The sequence below is a fragment of the Bos indicus genome, chromosome 25, assembly GCF_029378745.1.
Source record: "Bos indicus isolate NIAB-ARS_2022 breed Sahiwal x Tharparkar chromosome 25, NIAB-ARS_B.indTharparkar_mat_pri_1.0, whole genome shotgun sequence".
Lineage (NCBI taxonomy): Eukaryota > Metazoa > Chordata > Mammalia > Artiodactyla > Bovidae > Bos > Bos indicus.
Genome location: NC_091784.1, coordinates 10,751,526 through 10,770,194, shown reverse-complemented (window position 1 = coordinate 10,770,194; position 18,669 = coordinate 10,751,526). Strand labels below are relative to the sequence as shown.

Sequence of the window (18,669 nt, the reverse complement as noted above, 5' to 3'; positions counted from 1 at the left end):
CCTCAGCACAGACTCACAGAAGCCGGACGAAGCCCGTGGTCGCTCTGAGGTGAGAAGGCAGAGTCTGCAGTTCAGAGAGGCAAGTGACCAGAACTGATGGGAGAGAGGAGAAGAGAAGGGAGAGGCGCAGGGACCTGCAGGGGCTTCCTTCCAAGGCTTCGGCTCAGTTCTGCCCCGCGGCATGCAGGTGAGCAAAGGCAAAGGCCTACTGGGAGAAGGAGGGTGGAACAACCCCTGGAGCTCACCCAGGGCTGAGAAGAACTCACATTCCCACCAGCCTGCAAGGATGAGCCACCTAATCGTAGCTTATCAAGCAGAGTTCTCGGAAGCGGACAGCCTCCATATGGGGCCAAATGAGCCTGAGACTAAAGGCTGTTCTGGACTAGCACTACCAAGGCTTAAAAGCAAGCCTCAAGAAAGATCTCATGGATTCCAAGTAACTCACCATGTCCCAGGACAAAGCCCAAAAATACTGAAAGGGAGAAAGAATTCAGTACCCAACAACATAAAATTCATACCAACTGTCAACCAATCAAAAAATACCAAGCATGAAAAGGAAAAAAAAGAAAATATAACCTAAAAATCAAACCAAAGAAAATAACAGAAACATGATGAGAAATTGCACAGATGGTAGAATTTAGACAAAAAAGAAATTGGAAGAGAAATTGTAAAATATTTTAAACTGAATAAAAATTAAACTGCATATATCAAAACTTATTGCAGGAAGCTAAAGCAGTGCTTAGAGAGACATATACAGCATTAAACTTTCATTTTATCAAAAAAGTATGGTTTAAAAATCAATGACTGATATGGGGAGGATATGACTAAAGAGGAATAACGTGAGCAAACTTTTTGGTTGCTCATCTTGTAATGATTTGTATCTTGTAATCAATGATCTAAATTTCCATCATAAGAAACTACAAAAACAGTAAATTTGAAGTAAGCAGCTGAAGGTCAAAAATAAAAAACAAAAATTAACAAAATATAAAACAGAAAAACCATAGAGAAGTCAGTGAAACCAAAAGAAAGTTCTTTGAGAGTACCAATAAAATTAATATAAAATTGATAAATTTCTAGCCAAATTGATAGGAAAAAAAAAAAAAAATGAAGACCTAAACAATTAATACCATGAATTGAAAGGGGGATCACTATAGATCCAACAGACATTAAGAGAATAATAAAGGAACATAGTAAAAGAAAAAATCTGTGCCAGTAAATTCAATAGTTTAGATGAAATGACAAATTCCTGGAAAGATACAAGCTACCAAAACTTGTGTAGAAGAAATAAATAAGCTCTAATAGCTCTATATCTACTAAGGAAATTGAGTACTTTAAAACCTTTTCTCAAAGAAAACTCCAAGCCCAGATGGCTTCACTGGTGAATTTCATCAAATAGTAAAGGAAGAAATAGACCAGCTCTACAAAAACTGGTCCAGGAAATTCAGGAGGAGGGACTATTTCCCCATTCATTCCATAAGGTGAACATAAGCAAACAAAACAAGAGAATTACAGGGAGACCACAGGCCAGTAACACTCAGAAACATAGCCGCAAAACTTCTTCACCAAGTTTTAGCAAATCACATCCAGCAAAGTGTAAAACGTGCCTGCCATACTAGAGGACACTAACCCACAGTGAGTATCACCTGAAGGGCTCAGAGAAAACTTCCAGGATAAACATAATTTCAATAGGTGGTGATGTCAGGGCAGAGAAAACAGCAGGAAAAGACACAGACGGATACAAGAAGGTAGAAGCCTAGCCAAGAACAGGTAGGTGAGTTGGCACTGATGGGGTGGCTGCCAAGCTTCCAGAGAAGTTCCCTTCTCCGGGAACAGTCCCAGACACAGAGCTGAAACACCCTGGGGCCGGCTCGGCGCTGTGTGACCCCGACCCCACCCACCCCACCCTCAGGCACAACTGACTGCTCCAGAGTTAGACCCATCACCAACCTGCAACAATCAGATCTCTTGCCCACCAATCTGAAACTGGAATGGAGACAGACTCCCTGCCTGAGATCTGCTGGACCCAAACCACCATCTACCTTAAGTCCCCAGAGTTGGTTGGTTCCTGCCCTTTCCTTGGCTTTTCAGCAGCTTCTTGGATCTCATGAGCTGTCCCAGGGACCTTCCCATAAGATTCTTTTTGTTAATGTGAGGTGGTTTGAGGGGCTTATAACCAAAAGAATATTGAAGAGTACCATGACAGTCACTACAAGTTTATCTCTGTGAAAGAGTTAATTGCTGCTTAGAGTCTGAATCCTGGGCCAGGGCCAAGCGTCCGCAGTGGGAAGTCAGGGGAATCAGATCAAGTTAGGATGGTGGGTGCAATCCAGGTACTCAGAATGGCAGGTTACTGGAGGTTGGAGTTGAAGGGAGAGAAAAATGCCCCAAAGGTTTTTAACAGGGGAAGGACACGGACAGCACAGTCTTACAAGGACCTGCCCGGCAGTGTTGTGGAGGATGGATTATGAAGTGGCCGTGTGTTGACTCCTCCGGAAGGCTGTGCTAAAGCTACTGGAGAGGCAGACTCAGGATCTCGCCTGCTCTCCTGCCCTTGGTCCTTCCCACCGGCACCAAGCCTAGATCCAGCCATTGAACTGTGCTCAGTTACATTCTGCTGATCAGACAGGCCAAAGAGGGAGAGATGACAACACTTGATGACTAAATGCTGGGATCAAAGCAGGAAAAGAGCTAAAGGTCATGGCAGTTTCAACCTTGGCTGGCAAATTCAACTGAACCAGAAATGGCAGGAAGTGTGATGAGGTTAGGGTATATTTATGGGTGACGAGTGTGGCATAAACAGACATTTCAAGGTGGTGCTCAATCACCCAGGTCAAAGCCTCCAGCATGTGAGGGGCAGGAGGTTGGAGTGCAAAGCTGGGGGGAAGTGGGCACAGATGGCAGGCGATCCACAGGTGGGACGGACTCCATGGGTCAGGCTTGGAGCTCTGTTTATTCCCAGGAACTGAGGGCTCCCGTGTGCCAGCGACTGAGCCAGAGCTGGAAGGGATCGAAGAAGCCAAGGGAATCAACGGGACTGTGGAGGGAGACACCAGAGGGAGCCTGCCACGCTTCTTTTGGGCTTCCCTGATGGCTCAGATGGTAAAGAGTCTGCCTGCAATGCAGGAGACCTGGGTTCGATTCCTGGGTCAGGAAGACCCTCTGGAGAAGGGAATGGCTACCCATTCCAGTATTCTTGTCTGGAGAATTCCATGGGCAGAGGAGACTGGTGGGCTAAAGTCTATGGGGTCGCAAAGAGTAGGACACGACTGAGCGACTGACACTTCAGACTAGATGTAAGCAGTCGCACATGAGCACAGTGACTGATACAGGACAAGAGCCACCACGGCTGGCTCCATCTGAGTAGGAAAAGCCTGGCAACGGCCTCAGTGTCATTCGATAAGGGACGGCAGAACAAACGATGGCACAGACGTAGGATTAAAAAGCATGAGGCAGTTCTAGGTACAGAACAGACCATAATAAGGAATGAACCTCCATTCATGTTGAGGGTAGGCAACCCATCGAAATAAAATCATATATACTTGGTATTTGGGCTTGCACAAGTATCTTTAAAAAGACACAAGAAACTGTTAACACAAATGGCCTTTGAAGAAGAGGTGGAGGACAAATGTGGGAAAGGGGGCATTTTTCACTGTATCTTCTTTTGCCACTAATCAACTTACTTATCAAGGGCTTCCCAGGTGGCTCAGTGGTAAAGGATCTGCCTGCTAATACAGGAGCCATAGGAGACACGGGTTCGATCCCTGGGTTGGGAAGATCCCCTGGAGTAGGAAATGGCAACCCACTCCAGTATTCTTGCTGGGATAATCCCATGGACAGAGGAGCCTGGCAGGCTACAGTCCATGGGGTTGCAAAGAGTCGGACACAACTGAAGCCACGCAGTAAGCACGCATACAACTTATCATCATCAATTATTTCAGAATAAATACATACTCTGTTAAGTGCTTTCTAAATGACTCCCACCATAGACCATCGCAGTAAAACCCACCTTTAACTACCTCCCAACAAGCTTTTGAAAAACCTACTAAAACATTAGACCTTGATGCAAGGTCTCAGCTATGCCGAGCCCAGTGCTTGGCAGGGGCCAGAAGGAATACTCCTGGTTTCTCCTTCAAAGAGCTTCTGATGTGGTGGGTTCAGAACTCACTCGTGCCAAGCCAGGTGGTGCACAACCAGCAGCTGTTCTCAGAGAGGAAGTGAACGAATGGATCCTAATCAAAACCCTCAGCTCTGCGAGAGGCTGATCCTGACCGCTCAGCCTCAACAGGGGAAGCCAGAGAACCACACCTTTCTTCAGAAAGGAAACCTACACTTCCACACAATCCACTCAGAGTCTATTTTAGCTCTGAACCCAGAATGGTACACTGACTATTATAAATAGCAAAACCAAGATTGCAGTTTGACTGATTCTTGTTCTGTTGTTAGGAAAGAGGTCAGAAGCTTAAGTCAGTTGTAGACCGAGGGGTCTAGAGCAAACCACAGTGTGAACACAGTCATGCTGCGCTGGACGGTCAACGCTTGAATCTCCCTCTCCACCACCCACCACCCGCCCCCGTGTTGCCTGAGTAACCGAGTCCTGTGGCTTCAGTGTGCAGAAAAGCACCTGAGAAACTAACGAGGCTGTAGGGAGGTTCTGTGGGAGTCTGCCAAAACCAGAAAGGAAATTCTTCAAGGAAAGCAGCTGTCCTTTCCCCTGAAGGCAGACGAGCTGAGTGGCTCACCTTTGTTGTGAGACATCGCGTACAGCAGGCAGAGCACGAAGAGTGCATGGTAGTCGTCGTCCGGGCTATCCAGGGCGTGGTACACCATATCCAGGAAGGGTCTGGAAGAGAGGGGCCAGCGTGAGCCTCGCCTGCACACAGGATGCCAGCTGCCTTTGCCCTTCACAGCGCCCACCCCCTGCCTCCTCCAACCAGCAGCATGGGCTTCCCAGATGGCTCGGTGGTAAAGAACCCACCTGCCAACACAGGAGACACAAGTTCGACCCCTGGGTTGGAGAATCCCATGAACAGGGGACCCTGCCGGCTACAGTCCCTGGTGTCGTAAAGAGTTGGACACAACTGAGCACGCACGCACCAGCAGCATAGAGCACAGCCACCATGTGCCCAGTTCAGCCCCAGGTACGGAGGACACAGAGATGATCGACAGGCAGGCTCTGCCCCAGGAAGCTGTCATGTTTGGGGAAACTGACTAAGGAACAGCTAACCGACCAATTACTCAACAATGGTCCACCCGCTGTCCCCGACACTGGGGATAAGTGTGGTCTTATGGCACTCCCAAGCCAGTGGGCAGACAGAGCACGGACACACCACAGCAGTACTTCAAAGAGCGACAAGAAAATGAGGGAAACAGGGCAACATGATAGACTCACAATAGCAGACAAGGTACCAATAAATCTAGATCATTTTAGACTGTGAACCCTTGAGCCAGACTGCTGAGGTTCAAATGCTGACTCTGCCTCTTCTTAGCTGCAAACCCTTGGGTAAATTACAATCCCCCATCTGTGAGATGGGGAAGGAACCCCTCCAGGGTTTACAGTGAGGGTTCAAGTGAAATGACAACAGAGTGGCATTAACACAGGCCCAGGTTCAGGTGAAAAATGCTCAGACACGCGAGCTGCTGCTGCACTTCTCTTTTGAGGATTCCACAGGCACTTCTCCATGATCTTGCTTTGGCAGGTCCTGACCCGGCAGTTTCTTGGGCCAACCTTCCCTGGTTAGAAGGGATCGATAGGAAGCATTGCCTCTGATGCTTTGTGGGTGAGATCTATTGAACAGCTACAAATACATAAACGATACAGCCTGAATGCTGCCCTTCTGGCTGAAGGGCCTGGCCTGGAAAGACTTCAACAAGAGGATAATAGAATGTGCACAGATTTGGTCCGTTGGCAGAAGGCTCTGACCCCGTGACTGTCTGTGGCTGCCCCCGGATGCCAGCTTGAAGCCAAGACAGCAGAGAGGCTCAATGAGTGACAAAGGGCACACTTAACCCCTCGAAGGACATAAGCCACGGTCAGCACTGCTAACTAGGGGGAGCGCGAAGGTGCAGCAGAGAAACACAGAGACCTATTCGCTGCATAACTTTTTATACTTTTTTGACTTCTGAACTCCACAAAGATATCACTGATTCAAAATATATTGAAAAATTCAGAAAAGCAGTGAAATGCACTTGTCATAACATTTCAAATAAACATGTAATACACAGAAATTAAAAGAAGAAACTTTTAAGGAACATTTACTTTCAAGTTCTATTTCTCTGGAGCCCCAGACCCTCCCCCGCCCCAGATCAGCCATCACCATTCTGATGTGTGAATAGTTCTGCCATGTGTGGATCTGTTTTTCTCTCAGCCACCAGCAATAACACTTCCAAACTTAAGAGCAGGATAAAGTATTAAAAAACACTTTGTTTTTTTGCAAACCAGCTGCTTGGAATTTGGACTGTATTTTCATTTGGGAATAATACAAATAACCAAATGCCCAGTAGCAGAGGGAAGGCTGCGTGAATGAACCATCTGTTATGAGACAAAGTATTATGAAGCCATTAGAATTGTGTTTACTAAGAGTACAGTAGAGTGAAAAAGATACTTGGGGTTTGATATTAGAGAAAACCAAAAAAAAAAAAATAATAGACATAGTATCGTATAAGCTACTGGGGGGAAACAGGGCAGAATTTCCACTATACTGGCATTGAAAACTGGCAAGAAATCACCAAAATGCTAGTAACAGCTGCTTTTCAATTATGAAGACCTTTTTTTCCTCCTTTATACTTTTCAAGGTTTTTTACATTTTCTAAATGTCTATTAACTTTTTAAATTTTAAGTTTCTTTTTTTTTTTTTAAAGACAGAAGGTTCTGAGTGGTTTCCGGTTTCTTAGTTCTGTATTTCACCATGAATGCAGAGATAGCCCACCATGTGTGGGGAATATGAGGACAGTTCCACTTTGCTCTATGTTGTTTCTGTGGAAAGTGGACCAATGTCAAGGTCCAGTTCATGTCAAGGAGAACTGTCCCCTCCCTCATCCTCCATGCGCTCCTCCCGGCTCAGTGCCAGGAGGTGAGAGGGTGGGGGACTGAGGGGTGTCCCTGACAACCAACAACACAACACCTTTGCAAAGCCCATGGCAGCTCTCCACCGGGGCCAGTCTCTTTTTGGCGCCCAGTCTCAGAGCTGAGCACAGCTCTTGCTCAAAGTTTCTCAGGGCTGCAGGTCTGCATGTGGCTCAGCTCAGGACACAGGATCAGCTTCCACTACGAACAATGTGGCAGAAGATGCCAAAGTCACCATAAGTTAAAAAACAATCTCAATCAACTTGAAGAAAACCCCTCCCTTCACTAAGATTCAGGGGAAAAAAAGAAGTCTCAACTCCAATACTCAAATATAACATTTTGGTCTGTTGACTTTTTGACAGTACACGAGTGTTTTTCCTCCTTTAGGAAAGCTACAGTATTATCCCACTATGCAAAATACATGCTGTTTCCATTTATTAGATCCTAAGAAACTGAATGGGCTTCCCTGGCCGCTCAGTGGTAAAGAATCTGCCTGCCAATGCAGGAGATGCAGGTTCAATCCCTCAGTCGGGGAGATCCCCTGGAGAAGGGAATGGCAACCCACTCCATTATTCTTGCCTGGGAAATCCCATGAACAGAGGAGCTTGGCAGGCTACAGTCCACCAGTTCACAAAGAGTCAGATACAGTCTACCGGCTCGCAAAGAGTCAGACACTACTGAGCAACTGAGCATGCAATGATGTGGTAAGCAGGTGCACATCCCTCATGACAAGCTATTTTCAGTTTTTTAATGATTTGTATTCTAATTAAAGCTGAGCCAAGCACCTAAAGGTTGTCTTCCCCTCCCTTTCTGTGTTTAGAATGATTCCCTTAATTTTCAGAGCTCCCAGTGTTACTTTTTTTTTGGCCACAAAACAAAATTAGAAAGGTCCTTGGCAGTACACCAGACTTCCCTGGTGGCTCAGACAGTAAAGCGTCTGTCTACAATGCGGGAGACCTGGGTTCGATCCCTGGGTTGGGAAGATCCCCTGGAGAGGAAATAGCAATCCACTCCAGGATTATTGCCTGGAAAATCCCATGGACAGAGGAGCCTGGTAGGCTACAGCCCATGGGGTCGCAAGGAGTCGGACACGACTGAGCGACTTCTCTTTCTTTCACTTTCTTTCTTTGGCAGTACAACTGATAACCCACACTGTGCTGCAAAGATTTTTATTTAATCAAAACTAAAAATGGCTCCCCTGTGCATCTGATAAAAAAATTAATCTTTTCTGTTAGATAAGTGAAACACATGTCAAGCAAAGAGATAAACAAGACCTGCAGGAAAAGACTGGTGTGCTTCAAGACTTCACTTTAAGTTGGATTAATAAATAGGATGAGTGTGTGTGTTTGTATTTCATCCACCATGAGAGTTTAGGGAGTGAATGCCTTGCAGGCTGACAGAGAAACCACATTGCTGTGCATTCACTACCACTGACACATGATTTGGAGATTACTGCAGGCATTTGATAAGGAAATAACACTGATGCGGATATACCTGTGGCGGATTCATTTCGATATTTGGCAAAACTAATACAATATTGTAAAGTTTAAAAATAAAATAAAATTTAAAAAATAAATAAATAAATAAAAATTAAAAAATAAACAAAAAAAAAAGAAAAAAAAAAAAAAGGAAATAACACTGAGATGGAGAAGCCCTCTAACAGTTCGCTGCAACTTTGGCAGCAGACCTCCACCCGATTCCTTCTGGAAGGGGTGGTGCTCCAGCCAGGCTGCAGGAAAGCTGGCGTCTGGAAGGTTGCATAGTGTAATAGTTTGGGCAGCCATAGAAATGAGCCATCAGGCAAGAAGTCGAAGGTGGACAGCAGCATTAGACAGTTCCGCTGAGTCACCAGGGCAAGCCCTACAGATAGTGGTGAGCATGGCGGCAGTGAGTGAATGAGATCATAAAATCCAAATGCTGCCCCCAAGGGGATCCTTCCTGGGGGCAGCCCCCAAGGGCATCCTTCCTGGGGGCAGCAGGGCGCAGCCAGGAGTGGCCCGAAGGCCACACCCTGTTAGGACCAGCACTGAAGTGCCTAGAATGGTGGTGTCGTGCCTCAGTCATTCATCCTAAAGGGTGAGTACCATGGCCTTGAGGGCCAGCTCTGTCCCCGTGGTCTCTCAAGAGGAGCGGCACCTCTGCAGGCCAGGGTGGGGAGCAGCAGGATGGCTTGGCTGGGAAGCAGAAGAGGCTACCAGGGTGGCGGGACGAGGCCTGGCTTACCCTCTGTGGGCACCCGGCCAGGGCACTTCCCTCACCACCTCATCCCAGACACCGAGCAGCAGCTGAAGGCTGGCTCGGGGGCAGCCCTCCGCCCGGCCGGTAGTACCTGCTCCACTGGACGCTGTCCAGGCCAGTGGCGGCGCTCTTCTCCTCGTCTGTGGTGTTCTGCTCCTGCACGGAGGTGCTGGCGGCCAGCTCCGGGAGCTTGCTGCGCTCCATGATCACCATCTCTATCTCTGGAAGCAGACAGACACCGGGATGAGCCCGCGCGGCCCCAGATCGAGTTTCACAGACACGCTTGTGCTCCAGATGGAGACCAGCAGACCGCTCTGCAAACACCCAGCAAACACTCGACGGTGGCGACAGCAGCCCCTGCAACACCCACGCCGGGGAGCAATAAGACGGGGCCCGCACCCCCCTCTCCTTTCAGCTTGGCAATGTCAAGAAACGGCGTCTCATCTTGACAGGAAAGCCCAGATTACCACGATTTACTTCCACAGTTATCTATTCTCCTTTATTGATACCACACTTCCTTCCCAGAGGAATTGAGGAGCGTGGAAGAAATGACATGCGGTTAATAAAACATAACCGAATCCACTAAAGATATTCCAAACCTGTTTACACTGTAGCTTGGGCTCTGCCATGCCCAAAGCCTTTGTTTTATTTTCCCACTTACAGCTTCCAGAGAGCAGAGAGGGGAGGGACCTCGCTTTATTTTTCCCAATTAAATAGGGGCAACTTTCATAGCACCCGACTTGAGCACCGTGTACATTTTCATTTTCAGAAAAAGGTCTGAACCAACGAAGGAAAGTGTCCTGAGTTCAAGGTGGATGGTGGCTGTGCCGTGAGCTGTCCCTGTTATAATAGAGTTCCTCAACAAGTGCGTGTGGACCATCAAACACTTAGTTCTTAGAACCAGAGCTCAAGGGCTGCCCCCCATCTTCAGGAAATACGGTGAGGGGAAAGGATGACGAACCTGTGTGTCCCCTCATGAAGGACAGGCAAGCACCCGGGCTCTGCCGTCGTCTCCCCTGACCCAAGCAAGAGCCTCCCACTGCTTATCTTGAGCCCACTGCCCCCACCCCCAACCCCAATTTGTTGTCCACACAGAACCAAGTGATTTTAAGCAGAAATTAACCCAGGTCCCCTTCAGCCTTCCCATCATGCTCAGAACAAAATCCAAATGCCGTCCACGGTATCAAGGCCACGCACGGCCCGGCCCTTGACCACCGCTGACTGCACCCCCGGGCCCTCTCTGCCCCACCAGCTGTCCTGCGCTTCCTGTCACTCGCCTTGGACCCGCATGGCTTTGCTCCTGCCCCGGGGTCTTTACACGGCTGCTTACTCTGCCTGGAACATTCTCACCCCAGTCTTCCCTCCCCAGGCACCACTCAATCACGTCACTTGAGACTCAACTTGAACGTCGCCGTCTCAGGGATGTCTTCTCAGACACCCTCCCCATCGGTTTTCCCTCTACCTCTCCAAGTTACTATGAATTCAACTCCATACGTCTTTCACATTTCCCTCGTTTCTCCCCAATATCCTTTTTAAGTTCCAGGACCCCCGCCTGGATAACCATGTTATATCCAGCTGTCACATCTTAGGCTCCTCTTGGCTGAAACAGTTCCTCAGACCTCCCTTCCTCCGGATGACCTTATGGATTGAGGAGTCTGGTTGGGCATTTTTAGGACGCCCCTCAATCTGGGTTTCAGCGACATTCTTCCTATTATTAGACTGGGCTTATGGGTTTCTGGGAGGAAGACCACAGAGAGGAAGTGCTGTCTCATCATATCCTATCAAGGGCACAGCCTAGCAACATGACTTATGATGTGGGATGTTCATCTGCATCACTTGGACAAGGGAAAGCTGGTCAGGGTCCTCCACTGGAGAGGGACTTTTCCTCCTCCTTGCATCCCATACCCTTCAGAAGCAAGTCATTAAGCGCAGCTCACACTTGAGGATTACAGAGCTATGTTCTGTCTCCTTAAGGGAGGGCAGCTACATAAATTACTTGGAATTCTTCCATAGAGATGTCCCCTCCCCACTCTTCTTGATTTTACTTTATGGTATTTATAACTACAGGTATCCTCACTTTTTAAAGTTTTGCTTTTAGGCCACTTGGCTTTTATGGAAAGACCTGTATTAGTACCTGTTTTTTCTAACCAAAAGAAACCTGAAAAGGACTTTCCCTTTTACAAAAATAGGAGAAAAACAGAAATAGCATTTAGCGTTGGTGTTGCAGCAGTCATTACAGAGGCAGCGTGCACCCTGAGTGTGGACGCGGCCCCGCCACACTCCTTCCTGGGAATCAGAGGTCGCTAGCACCTCAGTGTTGAGCTGCCGTAGCTGTGAGCTGTGCTGGTGCCTGGGGTCCATCTACTCTGGGCATCTGTTAGCAAGGTGTGTGCTAAGGGAACTGCATCCTGGCTTTACACCATCTTCTCTCACTAAAAGTCTCTACTTTCAGATTTCGGGAGAAACCTGCGCCTGGATTTTCCATTCTCTACTGGTTTGCTTGTTTCCTGTCCGCCTTCCCCACCCTAGGATGTGGGCTCCATGAGAGCAGCTGCCGTATCTGTCTTGTCCTCCACCAGAACTGCAGTGTCTAGTCCAGGGCCTGGCATAAGGCAAATGCTCAATACAAAACCCTGGAGTGGATCATGTCTGACGGGTCTGCCTAGGGCCAAGCAGGGCTGGCAATGACGCTCAGCAGCTATGATGTGTAGAGCACCTCCAACCTGCGATCCATGTGTGTGCAGTGTCCTGATGGGGGTGGGCTGCATCCTGGCCTCCCTTCTGGGACTGTTAAGGTGACTGTGCTTGCGACTGTCCTCTGGCTGGGAAGACTGCACTCCCCCCCACGCCAACCATGGGCCTGGACCTGGGGGAAGGGGCTTGCTCTCACCAGGCCCCTCCCTCCCAGCGTGGTCTGAAGTTAGACAACACAGGTCAGAGTCCCCCACGGGGTCAGCCCCATCACACAGGTCGGGGTTGACACGCCAGTTTTAAGTGCCATGTGTTTGCACAGTCTGTGTTTAACACGCATTAGAAGAAAATCCTAACTGCACAGAAAGTCTGTTTTGTGGATGCTACTGCTTAGGATGAAGCTAAATTTAAGACAAAACCACTGAGTCAATTCACCAAGAGCTACTGAGTAAACCACAGTGCATGCAGCCCACAGCCACGGCAGAGGGCAGGAGGCGCTGCCATCTGAGAAGCACCATTTGCTTCCTTCCTCCCATACTCCCTCCACTAGCCTCCTTCAGGGCCTCCCAACAACTCTCATCTCCTCCCAAGTGGGGTGCAGATATCCCAGGGGGTATGCAAGATGATTTGATAGGCAAAACCTCCTTATTTTTAACTATTATCTTTTAAAAAATCTATTTTTTTCATGTTATGATGTACGTAACATTTGCACATTAATACAAATACGTATAGTCCATAATAAACGTATATATATATATTGGGGAGATGCATGTTGAATTACATATGTGTTTACTGTTGAGACATGTCATCTGAAGACTACCAAGTGAGACAATGGTGCCAGCCTCTGACGTCTGCCCTGTGACCCTTTGACCTGCTTCCCACCCTTCCTCCTGGTCTGCTGGGCTGACACAGCAGGAACTCAGCTCCGAGAACTCCCCAGGGTTACAGGGCTAAGTCCTAGTGCCTCCATCTACTGTGATGTAGTTGTTCCTTTGTGGCTTTTTAATCTCCCTGGACACTCTGAGAGTTCTGGAGCAGAGGTGAGGCTGAAGATAAGTCAGCCTAGCGCTCACCAAACTGTGTTAGCAAGTGCACACTGATTCTGAACAATTTCCCAAGGCTAAGAGATGAGCACAGAGCTGTTCCAGGGGCAGGCTGGGCGGGTGCCCAAATATCTCTGACCACAGGTCCCCTCATGTCCTCCACAGAGGCCCCTGAAGCTCCTTTCAGGAATTCTGCAGCTTCCCACAAAATGGCCTGAAAACCACTAGTTTGGTCCTAGAGACTGAATATGAGGAAACAGAAACCCAGAAGTAGAATGACTTTTTTTTTTTTTTTGGCTGCACCATGCAGTATGCGGAACTTCCCTGACCAGGGATCGAACTCATGCTCCCTTCAGTGGACGTGCAGCATCTTAACCATTGGACCGCCAGGGAAGTTTGATAGTAACTCTTCACACAGCTAGAAAATCTGCACTAGAAGCCAAGTCTGCCCCCCTCCTACTTCCCAGGTCACTCCTGGTGCAGAATCAGGCCCGTAAGGGCCTCTCCACACACGACGAGGCTTCCAAACCTTGGCTGTGTCACCCCGGTTCTCACAGCTGCACCCCCATACCGCCCACGCCGCCCCCCCGACAAACAACTCCTCCAACAGGCGTAAGTGTAGGATGAGCTGCTTCACGTAGTTTTCTAGGTAAAATACACAACAGTTCTTCCAATGCCAAGCAGGTCTTCCCTTGTCCTTTAAACTCTTGAAACCGGTGATCCCTACCCAGGTCTGCCAGCTCCTGGAAACTGAATGCAAAGTGCCAGGTGGGCCTGAGAGGAGTGGCTAACAGGTTTTAGAGGACAGGTTCTCACCAGAGTCTCACTGTTCCAAAATGGACCCTACAGCCATCTTCAAAAGTGGATGCTGATGAGGATCTGGCCTTGGTGATGGAAGCTCAAAGGGCACCCCTCTTTATGCCCCATCAGGATGTCTGGCATGGTTCTATACAGCTCCCTGCTGACATCATGCCTGCCTTGGTGTGGCCTCACTCCCCTCCCAGGGTACGTGCACCATGCTGCCGCCACCAGGGCAAGCAGACCAGGGGGCTCACGTGGACAGGTTTTCTCTGATTCCACACGCTGATGATGAATTCCCAGGGAGCTCCATCTGAACCTCAGTTATCGTACCAGGAGCCCCCACTTAGCCCACCAGGTTTCTGTTTTAGAGGTTAAAGGGACTGAAGCTCTACCTAGTCCTCTGTGCGCTGTGCATGCATGCTCGGTTGTGTCTGACTCTTTGTGACCCCATGGACTGCAGTCCGCCGGGCTCCTCGGTCCATGGGATTTCCTAGGCAAAAATACTGGAGTGAGTTGCCATTTCTTCCTCCAGGGGATCTTTCCAGCCCAGGGATCAAGCCCAAGTGTCCTACGTCTCCTGTACTGGCAGGCAGATTCTTTACCACTTGAGCCCCCGGGGAAGCCCTAGTCCAGCTCTGCTCAAACTTCAGTCATGGGCCTGCTTTTACCATTTCTGCCGTGTCTCCGTTGCCTGAACTACTTGTTAATCATTTGATTCGAACTCTCACACTTTTTTTTTTTTTACTTAAATACATTTTCAAAGAAAACTTTAAATCACTTCTATATCCTTCAGTTGAGCAATCCCACTTGCAGGAATTTATTTGGAAGACACACCTCCAACGATATGAAAATGCACAGGCACAAGGGCATTCACCACAGCATTATTGGTAATTGCAAAATACTGGAAACTACCTAAATGTCCGAGCATAAAGACTGGTTGAATAGATCATGGTACACATGGCACAGCTGGGAAAGGAATGAGGAAGGCCACTGTGAACTGATACAGAGCGATTTCCGGAGGCAGGGCTACGCGGAGACAGCCAAGGGCCAAAGAGCATATATGGTGGACTGCACTCTGAGTGTGAGAAAGAAGGGAAAACAATAAAGCATGCACACCTCTGCTTCTTTTTACACAAAGAAACCCAGGAAGGATATTCCAGAAAACAATAAGTTCGTTATGTACAAGAGGGAGGGGAACAGGATGGAAGGTATGTGGGAAGAAGGATATTTCCTTGAACAAATGCTTTTGCATAGTTTTGAGTTGGTTAATGTTCCAAACTATATTTTTAAAAGAGAGAAATAAATTAAATCAATAAAAATGGGAAGGGCAAACCTTTAACTAAAAAAAAAGAGAGAGCGAGACTAAAATATAAAATATATTTCAAATGAATGCCATATCTATCCTGAAGGGGGAAAGAAAGGAAAGATAGACAAACCCAAATAGTTTATGACACAGTCTATACCTTCAGCTTAGGAACAGGTGAAGTATTTGGGGGCAGGAGCAGGGAACTGTAAACAACTCTTGATTTATCAAACAATTCTGAAACTTCATAAAGATGTGTTATAGGATTGAGCAAATAGTAAATGTTTTGATGTCATTAGAAGCCAGCCTCTCACTGTAAAGGAAGAGACATCAAAACGAGTGGGGCAACTCAAGAAAAAACACTCCTGGGACTGACTGGAATTGGAGATGTTGGTAACATGCATTTTGTATATATACCTGCATGTATTTCCTAGCTCTGTTCACTGAAGGGTTCAAATAGCAGAACACCCCATGTAGTCAGAAGCACATCTGGTGCCCAGATCTCGGCCTGCTGAAAACCATTCAGTCATTGACGCTGAAAGGGAACAGGGCTTTCCAGAGAAATTAACCCTGAGGAAGGGCAGAGTTGGTGGAAAATGAACCTGGAATACCTTATTATGACACAAAGTGTCACAACTGTTAAAAAAAAAAAAAAAAAAAGGAAGAGGGCAGATCACAAAGATGTAGCAGCCAGCTTGAAAGGGTTCTCAAGGGTCAAATCTGGGACGTTGTGAGCACCCAATTAATTAAATACAGTACTGAAATACAAACCACTAAAAAACTGGAATCCGTGAGTCTGTGCCAAGGCTAGATAGATGAATGAATGGGAAGGAGGCAGGAATCTCGCCTGCAGTGCAGTACCGAGCGCTGACACTGGGAAACCAGCCTTCTCCTGCGATCCTGATAAAGACTCAGCAAGGACCGGCAATGATGCCACAGCTAAGGGGGGTGCTATTCACTGACAACACTGTGTTAGTCTCAGGTATACAGCAAGGTGATTCATTAGTATACATATATGTCACCTTGCTGTATCTCCAACATATACATATTCTTTTTCAGATTCTTTCCATTATAGGTTACTGCTGCTACTGCTAAGTTGCTTCAGTCGTGTCCGACTCTGTGCAACCCCATAGACGGCAGCCCACCAGGCTCCGCTGTCCCTGGGATTCTGAAGGCAAGAACACCGGAGTGGGTTGCCATTTCCTTCTCCAATGCATGAAACTGAAAAGTGAAAGTGAAGTCGCTCAGTTGCGTTTGACTCTTTGCGACCCCATGGACTGCAGCCTACCAGGCTCCTCCGTCCATGGGATTTTCCAGGCAAGAGTACTGGAGTGGGGTGCCACTGCCTTCTCCTTCTTGTATAGGTTACTACAAGATAGTAATATAGTTCCCTGTGCTATGCAGTAGGTCCTTGTTGCTTATCTATTTTATACAGTAATGTATGTCTACTAATCCCAAACTCCTAATTTATCCCTCCCCCACTTTCCCCTTTCATAATCATAGGTTTGTTTTCTTTGTCTGTGAGTCTGTTTTGTAAGTTCATCTGTATATATATTTTTAGATTCTACATACGAGCTGTCGTACGATATTTGTCTTTCTCTTAGTCTGACCATCTCCAGGTCCGTCCATGTTGCTGCAAATGGCATTATTTCACTCTTATTTATGGCTGAGTAATATTACATTGTGTATATACATCGCACCTTCTTTATCCATTCATCTATCCGTGGATACTTAGGTTGCTTCCATGTCTTGGATATTGTAAATAGTGCTGCTATGAACACTGGGATGCCCGTATCTTTTTCCAATTAGAGTTTTCATCTTTTCTGAATACACGCCCAGGAGTGGCATTGCTGGTTCGTCTGATAACACTATTTTAACATTTTAGAGGAGCCTCCATACTATTTTCCAGAGTGGTTGCACCAATTTACATCCCCACCAACAGGAAGGGGATCTGTGCAGGCAGGTTCTAAGGGGAGATTTTAATGAGGCACAGGATATCTGCATTATGTCCAAGTGTTTCCCATGGATTGCAAATTAGCTCCTAAAAGAAAAAGTAATGATACAGTGCAGAAGCTGGGCCACACCTTCACCTGCTGGCAAAAATTAACATCACCCATGAAGGACAGAAGGGCATCATGCGCCTCCAGAAGTGACACCCTGGGAAGGACATGTCACCTGTGCCAGACTCCAGCCAAGAACGCTTAACCTCAACCTAATCAGAAAGAAACATCCAAGACAGAATGAGGAACGTTCTATTAAAACAAAGGTGGGGGAGATTCTGTATTCTTCAAAACTGTCAAAGTTGGAAAAGAGAAAGACAGACTGTGAAAATATCCAGAGTAAAGGAGGGTAAAGGGACGTGGTAAAGGGACGTGGTAATCCAAGGTACAATCTGACCCTGGACTGGATTCTGTCCCTGGAGGGAGGAAATATGCTACAAAGGGTGTCATCAGGCCAATGGAGAACCTGGGCAGAAGGAACCCATTACAACGATGCTAACTGTGCAGTGGTCCCAGCGGAGAACGCCCTGCACTCAGAAAATTCAGGCTCAAGAGTTTAGGATGGAAGGGGTGTGCTGGATGCAACCTATCCAGAAAAAAAGGAGTGTGTGTGTGTGTGTGTGTGTGTGTGTGTGTGTGAAAGAGAGAGAGAGAGAGAGAGAGACAGACAGACAGACAGTGTGTGGAGAGGGAGAGAAAATACAGATAGGAAAGCAAATGGGGTATAAGATGTTAAAATGTGCAAGTGGCTAAACAAGTGTTCTTTACACTATTTTTGTTTTGTTTTTTTCACTTTTTATAAACTTGAAATTATTTTCAAATAAAATATTTTTAGGAATTACTACTATCAGCATAAAACCAGTACCGATAGAGAGCAACTGTGAAAAATATACACATGATGAATAAACAGAAAATCCTGAGGCCTATTGTACGCATGGAAAGGGGTGTCTGGAGAACATGAGGAGGTCAAAGGCACACACCAACCACGAGGCTCCCCCACCCCACCCCCCAGAGCTGAGATCCCGACAAGAAACCTCTCACTGTGGTCTTCAAGGCCCTCTCTCTCTGTCCCACCCAAAGCCATCTCCACATCCCACAGTCAGGCCAACACTGGTCTAGTGGAACCTCTACAGCTTATGGAAAGGAAACCAAGGCACAGAGGGGTCAAGAGGTGGGCTCCTCTTCCCAAACTACCTGCACGGTGTAAACCAGCATCTGTGGGGTATTGGTTTCTGTGCCAGGCACCGTGGCCCACAAGCCTGAAGGCTCCAGTATCCAGCCTGGCAGTGGCGGGACCCCTCACACAACTGATTCGGGCCTCTGGGAGTGGAAGGATGTGAAGCTGCCAGGCTGGGAGCAAAAACTCAAGTGTCCAGCTCCTCTAGCTTCGGCAAGCCCCAGCTGGACCTTGCTTGGCCTCTATTGTTTCCACAAAAACCTCTTCAGCAAAATAGTGTCTGCGTATCCATATTCACAGCAGCCAAAAGGTGCAACCAACCCAGGTGACCACTGAGTGAAGCAAGGCAGAAA

At 47.4% G+C, this 18,669-nt stretch overlaps 1 protein-coding gene across 6 annotated transcripts in view; it reads right to left on the bottom strand.

Moving 5' to 3' along the window:
• Positions 1–18,669, bottom strand: part of CLEC16A (C-type lectin domain containing 16A) — a 234,658-nt gene that overhangs the window by 145,871 nt on the left and 70,118 nt on the right. For all 6 annotated transcript variants that reach the window (XM_070779669.1, XM_070779667.1, XM_019987685.2 and 3 more), the window contains exons 11-12: positions 9,393–9,522; positions 4,740–4,840 (exon numbers count right to left, since the gene is read on the bottom strand). In XM_070779669.1, coding sequence (XP_070635770.1) covers positions 4,740–4,840; positions 9,393–9,522 — 231 coding nt within the window. The remainder of the gene's footprint in view (positions 1–4,739; positions 4,841–9,392; positions 9,523–18,669) is intronic.